General features: G+C 35.1%; 2 protein-coding genes and 1 pseudogene across 2 annotated transcripts; 1 reads left to right on the top strand and 2 right to left on the bottom strand.

Moving 5' to 3' along the window:
* The first annotated feature begins 1,199 nt into the window (after positions 1-1,199).
* Positions 1,200-3,040, top strand: LOC143596121 (syntaxin-52-like). The gene is made up of 5 exons (XM_077074974.1): positions 1,200-1,439; positions 1,993-2,198; positions 2,325-2,425; positions 2,519-2,563; positions 2,669-3,040. Exons 1-5 carry the CDS (start codon positions 1,225-1,227, stop codon positions 2,798-2,800), a joined length of 699 nt encoding a protein of 232 aa, XP_076931089.1. The 5' UTR covers positions 1,200-1,224; the 3' UTR covers positions 2,801-3,040.
* Positions 3,041-3,465: 425 nt separating this feature from the next.
* LOC143596132 (V-type proton ATPase subunit e1-like) lies at positions 3,466-6,853 on the bottom strand. Its single transcript, XM_077074982.1, has 3 exons — positions 6,734-6,853; positions 4,399-4,446; positions 3,466-3,720 (listed from the first exon to the last, which is right to left on the bottom strand). Exons 1-3 carry the CDS (start codon positions 6,829-6,831, stop codon positions 3,654-3,656), a joined length of 213 nt encoding a protein of 70 aa, XP_076931097.1. The 5' UTR covers positions 6,832-6,853; the 3' UTR covers positions 3,466-3,653.
* A 1,630-nt stretch (positions 6,854-8,483) lies between these two features.
* LOC143596117 (fimbrin-5-like) lies at positions 8,484-12,922 on the bottom strand (annotated as a pseudogene).
* Positions 12,923-13,127: the final 205 nt, after the last annotated feature.

Below are 13,127 nucleotides of genomic sequence, written 5' to 3'. Positions count from 1 at the left end.
TCGTGGACGTAGAGGAGAGGCCAAACATAACACGTGTTCCACAAAATTTAGCCATATAACATATGCAAATTGCAACAAGAAATTATTTGCGTGCAAGAAAAGATGTACATTGAATGAATAGTAGAATATGTGAGTGAACAGAAAAAAAAAACTTGGTATTTAATATAGTTAATTCTATTTCTATCATCACATACATCCATATTTAATTTGTAAGCTTTTATAAAATATAAAATTTATAGCTTGCGTTAGTTTTTATAAAAAAAAGCTTTCAAAAATTCATATTCATATATGCCATTTACTAATGAAACGGCATCGTTCCAATTCAGACTTTATCCACCGAGTGTAGAATAATACATTACATCTGGTTATGAGATAGATTAGATTAAATTATTAAAGTAAAAGTAAATGCAGAGGAGGACGATTAGGAAAGACAATTTCGGCGGTTAACGGTGGCGCCGTGTGTCTCATACATCATCATCTCTATATAGTATAATATAATATAATATAATATAATATTATTTTTAATCAGCTCCAATTTTGATCTATCAATCAATCTGTATATCTATTCTGTTCTGTTCGGTTGAGGTAATACTTTTTAGGTTTTCGTTTATTTGGCGCTTTATTATTGTTAGTTCTATTATAGATCGTGAATCATATGCATGTTATATTAATCAATGATGACCTAATTTCCTTCCGTGATTGTATATCGATTCTAGCTAGATCTTCGTGTCTGGATTATTATTAGGTTCTGTTAGAATGACGTAGATGACCTAATTTCATAGAAACTGATGCTGTTAATTTAATTTGCACTTGTAATTAATTAGGTAGGCTCTCAATTTACATAACTTGTTAGTGAGCAATGGATATAGTAAGATCATGATTTTTGTTACACATCCTATCAAGTTATGGAGTAGACTGTATGCTTTTTGTTACACGTTCGATGAAGTTATGGAGTAGACTGTATGATATTTGTATTATTAATTTATTATGTTCCATAATGACTTAGATGACCTAATTTCGTTGTGTTTTCTGAGATCCTAGCGGTGTTGGAATTTGATTTGCAGTTGTAGTTAGGTAGGCTTAGAATTTATCTAACTTGTTTGTGTGCAACGCTTATAGTAAGTTTGAGATTTGTGTTACATGCTGTGAAGTTACGGAGTATACTGTATGATTGTTGTTGATGACTGACTTTGTTAGGGCTTTTGTTGCTTCTGTTTCAGATTAATGGCTTCTTCCACGGATCCATGGGTGAGGGAATATAGTGAAGCATCTAAGCTTGCTGATGATATCACCAACATGATATCAGAGAGGAGTTCCTTTGGGACGGGGCCAGAAGCACAGCGTCATTCATCTGCAATCAGGAGAAAGATTACGATATTGGGAACCAGACTTGATAGCTTACAGTCTCTTCTGACAAAGCTTCCTGCTAAACAACCCTTGTAAGTATGTTGGTCTGTTTGTCTATAGTAATAAGAGAATCTCAAACTGAGTCCTGCAGATCTGTATCTGTGCCTATAGCTGTAACATCACAGCAAATCGTTTGTACATTCGTGAGTTAGCTCTGTGATGTGTTTCTATCACACTCTCCTTGGTGAATTTCCTTCTTATTGTGGTTGGTATAATGCATTGTGATACATGATTGCTCAGTGAAGCGTAGAGTATGTTGATAACACATTGAGAGCATGGAAATATTATTTGTCACAAAGATTCTTATTTTTTGTTGAAATATTATTACATTTACATCCATGGTCAATATCTCCATTTTCATAGGTGCATACATGGTTATGCGGGTACCTACATAAGTAAGTCAGTTTCATTAATGCCTGGCCTTCGGCATATTAATGATATGCACACACTTCACTAACAGGTCACATCATAAGTTTTGTTTTCTCACTCAGATCAGTTACTTATTATTGCTTTGTCTTTCAAACTATATTGAAGCTGTTAACAAAATTATCTAAATATTGGTAAATTTGTTTTCAATTTTGGCAGAACAGAGAAAGAAATGAATCGACGCAGAGATATGCTTACAAATTTGAGAACAAAAGCAACACAAATGGCCTCCACTTTGAACATGTCAAACTTTGCTAATAGGGATAGCTTGCTTGGGCCAGATATCAAGCCCGCTGATGCCATGACCAGAATATCTGGTTTGGACAACTCTGGCGTTGTTGGGCTTCAGAGACAAATTATGAGAGGCAAGCTTTTTGAATAGTCACAACCTTTTAAAAAATATATATAAAAACCATTGCATTTGGAACAACGTTATTTTCCTCACAAGTTTTATAGTAATAAATCGGGCTATTTTGATATTCCTATTATAGAACAAGATGAAGGGCTAGAGAAACTGGAGGAAACAGTGATAAGTACTAAACATATTGCTTTGGCAGTCAACGAGGAACTTACCCTCCACACTAGACTCATTGTATGGCGTTTTTCTTATTAGAAGTCATAAATAACCATGCATCAACAAAAGTGATCCGAAAGTTGTGTTCATTTGCTCTTTTTTGGCATGCAGGATGACCTGGATGAACATGTAGAAGTTACAGATTCCCGACTCAAGGTTACATTTACAATAATACGCTTTTACAAATTGTGAAATATTTTAATTGCTACAAGTTATGAGACATGTTTGACAATTGTATTTTGGTTGACTTTTGGGAAACAGAGAGTGCAGAAGAATTTGGCTATTCTGAACAAACGAGCCAAGGGTGGTTGCTCCTGCTTTTGCATGCTACTGTCGGTGATTGGGATCGTTGTCCTAGTTGTGGCACTTTGGTTGATCATAAAATGCCTGTGATGTGAAGCGTATCCATCTGTGTTTTGTGTGAAAAATGGCTTCTTTGTACTGGTGATTTGAGTGCTTTGCTTGTGTTGTGTAGTGATTCATGTTCTGTTCAAATTAACAGTTGTTGAGTGCATATATGTTGGTTTCTTGAAAGTATTTGGTTTGATATCTTTGGTGCGTTTGTGTTTTTAATTCGAGTTTTTAAACGATTGTTATTTTGGTCATTTATTGTGAGATTCAAGTCGCTAAACTTCTTGATTTACATTCTTCATAACTTTATATACATGAATCAAATGAACTAATAGATGATTATGGATGTGTGGTGAACATTTCATTTAAGATAATAGGTATTAGTTGTGATTATTTGAGACTTTGTAGCTGACATGTAGCTGTGTGACAATCTATAAGTTTGTAAACACATGCTTAGAAGTTTCTAGTCACAACTACATATCTTTTGACAATGCATAGCTAAGACTGTGTGCAATAGGGTGTACATTTATTGGCATTCCATTAATCAGGAGTTGGGTTAACCCTATAACGAGTTCAAAATCTGCCAAGACCTGTGCTCTTGATTATGAGTGAGATGGAATGGCCAATTCCCAAAGATCCAAGGATGCTTAAGATGAGCACATGCTAAGTAAACACGGTAGGCAACTAATTAAAAGAGTCAATTTATTGCCTTATTGAAATAGCTATTGAAAATTGAAAAGTGAGCCAGAAAGCCACTTGTTAAACAAACACAAACCAAATATACTCCAAAAGGCTTACATACAAATCTCACTGGTTCTTATAAATAATAACCATATTCACCAATTTCCTCTTTTAACTTCCTCAGAAATCACAAATGTCAGGCTGATAGGATGTCTCATTCTCCTTCACTCAGAATTGGAACAATGAGTGGATTCATTTGTGCAAGATAAACAATTGCCCACCTGCAGCAGCCCACAAACCAAATGAGTCCATTTGTGTTTTAAAGTTTCAATTGATTACATCTGATTCTTTACATTTATAATTGTTACTGTTATCACTTGTTTTATGGTTTGATGTGTGCACTGATGTCTATAAGAGAGAAAAAATATTACATTCAAGGGGCAAAGGGAGTATTGGACTGATTTGAGAGTGGGGACTTTTAAGTTTTCAATGGAGGTCACATAAAAGGTTTTTTTTTTTACATTTTCGTTTAAACTACGCAATAATCTAGGGGTTCAAACCACAAGAAAGTGACGACACTATATACCCTTAATATGCATTTCGTAATCTGAATGGTCAACGGGCTCAACCACATCTTGTTCTGCCCTGACAGCCTTGCTTTTAGACAATCAATTGCAAAAAAAGAAATATAAATCCAATCATACAGGACTAGGGTTTACCTAGACTACCACGAGGGTATCTAAAACTGAATGGAAAGGGGAAACCACTAGTTTTGTAAGGTATTTTATGAAAACTTTCCTAATTATTTAATAAGTCAACATTGCATACTTCATAGATGGTCAATCTATGAGAAAATGCAGTTTAAAGGGCTCATGCATTAACAGATTGATGCTCTAAATTAACAATAACTTTCAATATTTCAAAGAAACTTAAATTAATAATACAGGAGACAAACTTACATCATCCAACAGCATACAGTTGCAGTAATCACCAACGTAAGGTGGAACCTGCACGAGATATATACATTTTAACGTTATGAGTATCCAATACAGAGTCAAAGTCAATGAGTCAAAGCCAAGAGCTAAAATAGTGGGTGAGTTTCCAGTTATTTAGAATAAATAGGCTTAGGGTCATATCATTTTCTTTGCCTATGTCTTGTCTATTTTGATTATATTATCAAGTGTTCATGTATTGGAGCTCGAATTAGGCCAACTATCTTTATGTTTTCAACAAAATCAAGTTTTCATTTTCTGGTGTCTATCTTGGTTCCATTGTCAGAAAACGATGGAACCTTCCACTCGGAGCAATAATGAAAACGGCGGTTCAAATCCCGTTCCCATCGCTGCTCAATGGGCAGCCATTTCCTCATGCATGGAAGTTATAGAATATCCTTTTTGAGATGCAATAGCGTCCTCGAAAGCACATCACAACCGTCAAAGAAGAAAAAACCCAACCATCAACAACCCACTAAGGTATCTCTACCCACCCCAACCATCAACACCACCTACATCGACACTAACAACAACACCAACACCTCCACAACAGCCATGTCCTGTTCCTCCTTTAGCAGATTCTGTAAAACAACACCAAACAATTTTCCTTTGCACATCCCTTGCCCTACCGTTGCTGTTCATTCCACGTTCACATCTCAAAGCTATCACACATGGGATGGAGCTCGCGGCTAGCACACCAAGATTAACATTTGCCAAAAGCAAAGAATTGGTAGCTCCGGGACACCGTTGCATTTCAAAAGTGGCACAAGGATATGCGAGTGGCAGCCACCGTGGCGCTATGCTGAGACCGCTCCTTGCGTCGTTGTACGCCTAGAGTGGCGACCACTGTGCAGAGGTTATGCGAATCGGCATCCTCATCTTCAAATCACCATTGACCCAATCTGAAAAGATATAAACCAGGTGACCAGTGAATATCCCTCTTCTCGACTTACGGACAAGTCGTTTCTTCAAGGGCTGGATTTGAGGAGTCAAAATCAAGAGCTAAAATAATGGTGGAGTTTCCAATTATTTAGAATGAATAGGCCTTGGGTCATATCTTTTTCTTGTTTACATTATCAAGTGTTCATGTATTGGAGATTAGCCCCTCTCGAATCAGGTCAACCATCTTTACTTTTTCATTAAAATCAAGCTTTCCTTTCCTGGTATCTATCGTAATGGTTCTCATAAGTCATGACATGAACATCAGACACACATCACAAGCCAATATATATTATGATAAAAGCAAGCCGCACACATTCACGCGTAACACGTTTCTGTATTGAAATATAACTCCAACCTTTTCAATTGAATCCTTTTCTATTTATTATTTAGAGGGAACTGCTCTTTTCGTCCATGTGGCTTGACCAAATCTGTGGGTTTAGTCCATTAGTTTCAAATTTGCTAATTTCGTCCTTGTGGTTTGTTTTCACTTGCAATCAAGCCCAGCTTCAATAACCTTGTTAACTTTGGTCGTTAAAGCAATCAGCGTGCCCCTGATACTATGTGAGGGGCAATTTTTGTCCTTTTTTCTCCTCAAGTTAAAAGGGGGATTCGGAATTAGGGCCGGGTTTTAATTTGGAGAGAAAAAAGGATAAAGATGCCCCTCACGTGAGGGACACATTGATGGGGCAAAGTTAACGGGGTTAGTGGGGTCGGGCTTGATTGCAAGTGAAAACATACTACAAGGACGAAAACAGCAAATTTGAAACTAATTGACTAAAACCGCAGATTTGGTTAAACCACAGAGACGAAAACAGCAGTTACCTCCATTATATATTTAATGATAACCAAAGTCATCATAGCCATATGCAAGAGCAATTAGTTTAATGTTAGGTGGAGTATGACCTCTTTTCATAAGATCTTCAATGCATAAACTGGTTCAAAAAGTGTGAGGATTTAGGCCCCCAAAGGCGAAAGGCGGCCCATGTACATAAAAACAAAAGTTGCATCTGCTTTCTTATGTATCAGCCTTTTAATCAAGTAAAGTATTTATAATCTCTCCATCATCCTATTGGTCAATTGTCGCATATCAGCCGGCCAAATGCAATTAGAATTTATTTAGAAATGTAATGTGTAAGATTGATGCCTAATGAAGCAAAGGCTTTAACTGAAACTATGCAACCAAACGCATATGCTACCAACTGAACAAACAAATTAAAAAAGACTAACTTTAGTTAACCTAATTGAATTGTGAAGAAACTAGATCAGACAATGTTAGTGACCTAATTCTAACCAATGCAGCCTAGCCTGCCTCAACTAAATTTCACAAATCGAAATATATATTGAGAGTGAGCATGCATACAGATTAGCAGAAGGGCCTTTGTTGCAGCAGATTCTGGCGCAAAGGCATGCTATCAGTCCGATTGCAATGAATATCAGTGACGTAAATATAAACCCCATCGCCAATCAATGGATTCAACTCCTATTAACAACAAAAAGATCTAATCGAATTACAGCATAACATACATAAGCCTAATTTGTATGTAGTAGAATTTAAAAGAAATAATAAATTACCAGATCTCCTCGTCTGATCTGATCTATCTTATTATTATTATTATTATTATTACCATACTTCAGACTTATGTATTTATTTAAAGCACTGCTGGCGTCAGCTTGTTGGGCTCTGAAACGTTAAATGGATCTTTATTTCAAGCCCATTAGAGAGAATAAGAGTTGATCTTAAATTAATTATCTCCAAAGCACGGCGTAGGAATGCTTATTTTTAAAAAAGCCGTTGAGAACTTGAACAACCGTAAAATACATGTTTTGGGTGTGATACATAAGATGGTGGTGTGGTTACGTAATCTTTCACTATTTTGATTATGATTTTAAAGTATCATGTACAAGTGTATTATGTGGTTCTCGTAGTTTTCAACATATTGTTGGTTTTTTTAATCAATGTGTCCCAACAATTGTCTGATAGCAAAGAAGAGGATAAAGTTGTTAAGGAAATATGGTAAAATAAGTACACAAAAAGAGTAGGATACCTGCGAAATTGTTATAAAAAATATTAAAAATGGATGTATTTGAGAATTTAAAGTTTGATGAAGAATATACGCGAAATTAACAAGGTTTAAAGAATATATATGAAATTCTCTCAGAATAAACCAATATAAAAAACCAAGAGTTTATGTATTCTTTTTGAACGACCAACTTTTATCAGCATTCAAAAGAAAACTAGCAAGCAGCTAGCCCCTATATAAGTACGTACACCAAATTATCAATGATACTAATATGATAGGCTCATAGATACACAATTATTCAAAAAGAGAGCATAAACCATTCCTCGCGTTCTAGGCCCACCACAAAAGTTTATATCTGTAAAACTCAACACGTCCTTTTCTTTTGTTAGAAAAAATAGTTAAAAATAAACTATTGCTAATTATTCTTTAAAACCAACAAACTGATGAAAGAGTTATTGGTTATGTAACATTAATCTGTCATAGTTCAACCTTTTTCTTTTTGTTTATTGGTGTTACTCTTTGTTTTAAGTTTATCCGTTAAAATAACCATTTTATGTGTCAACACAAGAATTTTAAAAACAATAAGAGATAATAGTTGTCCAATATTCAAGGTTTCCCTACTTTTTAATCTTAATAGTTAAGATTAAAATTAAAACATAAATCGTTAAAAAGTAATTTAAAAAACTAAAGAACTTAAACGGCCAGGCAGGGTAATATAATTGTGGTAAAAAAATTAAACATCTTCATCAACAAAGCATGAATGCAGAAACATTAAACGTTTAAAAACAATAGTTAAAAGGTTAGCGAAAAAACAAAACAAAACAGGATGTTAATATGAATGTAACTAATTTAAAACAAAATATAAATATTAAAACTACTTAATGTTTTGATGCGAATTTGCAATGTTAATATGAAACATGTAATTGACAAAATATAGCCTGTGAAGTATTAACTAAACTAGTAAATGAGATTTTTAAAGGGAAAAGAACAAATTTTGAAAATTTAATCCAATCACTAATCATGTTCAACTGGTTTGACTAACCGGCGGCCCAAATGAAGATGATTCAAGAGTACTCAACCGAACTGGCAATGTAGATGGTTCCTAAGTGCAGGAAATCAGACCTTGTATTTTTTGTATAATATCTAATTTTTTTCCTTTCCATGTTCTGCTATCCAAAGTTTGTACAAACCAAAACATACTATTACAAGGAAGTGTCATCCTGTCCTGTCACCGATGTAACCGTATCCGCAGTTTCAGACGCCACATCATCGATCGACAAGTTGGAGATCTCGGGACCCGCTTGGCTATCATCATCCCCATTAACAGAAACTTCCGGAGACCCTTCAGGAGTATCAGCAATCGATGATGGAGATGATTCAGCCTCATCCTTATACTGCTGCAGGCTCCAATACATAAGGCCGGCTGTAAGCATAAGTATCATCTTTTGATTCACCTGTAAATTAAACACATGTTTCGATTCGCCAAGTCAGATTGTATGCACATAAATGCTAAGACTTGTAACAAGCTACCCAAATTACCTCCATGATGTCTTCGGGTAACAAGAAGATCGAGCACCCAAGCTTTCGGGCAACACTAATTATGTAAGTTGCATTCAGCTTCTTTTCATCATCTAATCACAACCAACAAAAAACAAGATCATGGTGTGGTAAATCCAGATTTTTCTAAACCGTGTTCTTGATCGAGTCTGAAACGAACCAGGTTAATTCTTTGATTTATAAAGGGATAAAATTGTGAAATAATAACCAAGTTTCAATATTATTACTTTCTTTAACTATAAAAACCACCCAAGTTTTCATTATTGTTCCATTGTTATGAAAATTTTCATTATTGTTCCATTGCTATAATTTTTTTCATAATTGTTTATATATTGAACGATTTAACACGAAACTTGGTTATTATTTAGTGACTTTTTTTTCTTCAGAATTACCTCCTACTTTAGGTTAAACTTGGAACAAATAATCACTAAACAGTAACCAACTTTCAAATATGTTCCATTTGGGCCACTTAATTTAAAAAAAAAATAACATAAAAAACTTCACAGCGATATTGAAACGTAAGGTTTTGTAATTTATTAAAAATTTAGTGACTTTTTACAAGGTGCCAAACAAATCCATTATTATGATTATATACACAAGCTTGAGTTATGAGGAAGCATATTACCACTTTTACCCTTGGTAACAAGGTTCCAGTTGACAACTCTAGGCTCAACTGCACTCAAGAGTTGAAGGAAGAATATTCCACCGGAAAGGCTCTTATCCTGCACACATAATACAAGAAAGTATCCAATCAACATTAATGCACAACAAAATGACTGATCATGAAAAACAAATAAACACATCAATACATCATTGTATCCAACCTTAAAACTGTCCATCTGAGATGTTCTGCCTGCTATCTTCACTTTTTTGTTTGCCCATTTCAAAATATCTGCATCGGTTATCTCCTTACCTTGCGATCGCGATCTTAAGTTCTTTAAAAGTTGAAGCATATGAAATCACATCAACTGCCACAAGAAAGCTGACAAAAATGTAAATTAAAAATGAGTTCTATCACAAGATTATTACTTGCCATGCAAATTAAAATGGGTTATATTTTATCTTGGACGGGTCAAAATTGCTGGTCAAACAGGTTGAAAGTCACACAGAGTCTACTTTAGTTGGATATACAATACTAAATGCTTCTATTCAAAGATTCAAATTTTTATTGTAATAATATTGTTTTTTATATTTATAATTAGCATGGACATTATTTATAATCTAACACAACCCATTCTGTTTCAACCTGTGCTAACAAATGATCCATTTTCCTGCTGGACCCACCCATGCAGCCAACTAAAAAATGCCATAAAATAACTTGAAAACCGTGTTACCGAGTATGAGTTTCTTGTTCCCTTGAACGAAATCATTTCCCGCCAAATTCACAACTGAAAACTTTAATTGCTTTCCTAATTTAATAACTTGATTGCAATTCTCAACTTTTCTAAATGGCATCTTAATTGGAGGTTTTGTTGCTTGTTTCCAGTTAACTGAACCTGGTGAAACCTTATCAAGAACTTCTAGAAGTACCCATCTGTATAAACAAGATGCAATCTTTATTGCCTAAAAACAATAACAGAGCCTGAAACATAAGGTTTTAGTAAAAAAAAAATGTACCCATTTCTGACATCCTCAAAAAGATTGTTGACATAAGAAGAAATCCCAAGACTGTTGATCCAGAGCCTGAAACACCTTTCTTCTCTTGACATTTGTGCGTCATCTGTCATCATCTCAGCAAAGGAGATATTTTTACTATCAGCAGATAGACCATTTCTGCAACACGTTTCCAACCCGATATTCATTATCATATAAGGTGTTACAGGAGATGGTGTTTAGATGAGGTTTTGCTCCTATATAATCACATTCAAAATGCATATCCAAACACCCTATAAAATGCATCACAAATTAAGCTAAGTGACCTTTGGTGGAATATTTGTACAAGAAATGCAAGATTTATTCTACAATGTCCTTTGGAGTTAGGTATCTTTTGCAGTCCATTTTTTCAGCATGTGAAAGTACCAAATCGGCCCTTTCAACAGGATCCTTGGCATCAAGAGTGGCTGGGCTCCCGTGCTCTGGTGCAAGAACATTAAGCAGGTAAGCATAAGCTTCACCATCCTACATAATGTAACAAATGGCATTTTCTAGTTATGAATGCTATAACAATAAGTGGAAGCTTGAAGAATCTAAAGAAATTACCTTAAGATCAGATGAGAAGTTTGTTACAGGTTTCTTGTAGCCTGCCTTTTTAAGATGAAAGTTCATCCATTTTAGTAAGAGCTTTTCGGGTGATAATCCCATGATCTCCTCAACATCCTGCAAATTGATATATAGTAGCATCCCGTGTACATAAATAATCAAATGTAAATGATAAAAGGTTATAGAAAAAAGATAATAACAAAAAAAGTTACACTGTTGTCCTCCACTAGTTCCAGTAGTTGCGGTGTCTTTCTAAGGTTGAGATCCGCCAGAAGTTGTATCTGGAAGTGTTGCAATTTCAAGAAGCAAGTGTTAAGATTTTAAGAAATTATAAAATGTTAAAAAAACAATAAAATGAACATATAATTTCCACCTTTATGATTTGGGAAATTAGACCAAGTACCAAATGAGGCTGCAAAACAAAAGTGGTAAATAAAAGATTACCAAAACCTAAAAAATCAAATTTCAGTATAACTTTAAGCCATATATCTTACTCTTCCTTCAACCAGATCCTGAGTGCCAATATTGACAACTGTACATCCAATAGCTGTAGCAGGATTAAGGCAAAGTGTATGGTTTTCATTTCTTTCCCACGGATTAAGTACTCTCTTTGTGTTGATAGCCCGTTCGTCTATTGTATTTGGCACAGCAACATTGATAAGTTTACTGCATTATACCATAATAATACATTAGAAAACCCACCACAAACTAGAGATTTTTGTGCAGCTGGTGATTTCAACCCATTTACTTAAGAATGGTTGATCTGGATTGCGTTTTATCTCAAACGGGTCACAAGTCACAACTCAAACATAAATCTAAAAGGGAAACGAGTTAAACAGGCCAAAGTTGACTAAAGTGTATAATAAATGGATGTGGGTAAGGGTGTAAACAAGCCGAGCCTAAAACACAATATCGACTGAAGTTGGTTATCTTTTTATGCATGTTTAACTTACGAGAGCTCAAGTTCCGCTCTTTCAGGCTCTATTTTTATGGCTTTTATACATTTATAATATTTATATAGGTATTTTAGTTATAACTTTAAGATTTAACATAATATACATTATACAACTATTTGTATCTTAAATTTATAAAATAACAATTATTATGTTTATAATATATATTTAGTATGATAAATAAAATTTTATAAATAATAGGCTCGTTTAGGCTGCGAACCAGCTCGATAAGGTGAAGCTCGGGCTCGTTAATAAACAAGCTTATTTTTAAGCTCGCTCTCGTTTAATCTTGGCTCAATTCGAGCTTTTAGCGAGCCAATCTTGAGTACCTCACAAGTGGCTTGGCTCGTTTACACCTCTAGTTTTAGGCAACCAACTTATTTACCCTACAAAAACAGAAATTTGGCTAATTACGGTTACATTTTTCTACAATTAATCCTTTTAGAAGAACATTTTTTTTAAATTGTTCTTTTTGTGTGCCCATTTGGTTGAAAACACTGGATCCAATACATAGTAAAGCATGATAGAGCAGACCGTGCTTAAATACCATAGAAGAACTCCATCTCTAGCAAGTTCAAGCAACTCATTAGTAGCAGGATCAATAGGAAGAAACTGCTTCATAAACGGATCATCTCTAAGATAACTATTAATGTGAGCAACATAAGATTTCTTTTCTGATTCATCAATGGTGTGAAGCAGTGTTGTGGTTGTTGCATTTAGAAACGAAGTCGGGCTCTTCACATCACCAGATTTTGTTGCAGCTAGTGATTCTAGAAACAAATAAGCCTGCACATGAGTAATGAAGAGGTATGTACCCGCCTCAACACCGAGCAAGGCGGGTCAACCCACAAGATAAAGACATTATGAAGACATAAAGCCAAAACCTATGCGCATGGCGCATACAAAACATCCTCAGGCATCATATGCCCAGGCACACATATGCTCGCGCATCACATATGCGCGCGTCGCATCAGCGCGCGGCGCATATCACATGCTCGTACATATCACATCTGCCCAGACACAC

The sequence above is a fragment of the Bidens hawaiensis genome, unplaced genomic scaffold (genome assembly GCF_021521415.1).
Source record: "Bidens hawaiensis isolate Kalapana, Puna unplaced genomic scaffold, B.hawaiensis_p1.1 tig00046083_1, whole genome shotgun sequence".
Classification (NCBI taxonomy): Eukaryota; Viridiplantae; Streptophyta; class Magnoliopsida; order Asterales; family Asteraceae; genus Bidens; species Bidens hawaiensis.
Note: the sequence above shows the minus strand (reverse complement) of the source record. Positions and strands in the feature narration are given on the sequence as shown.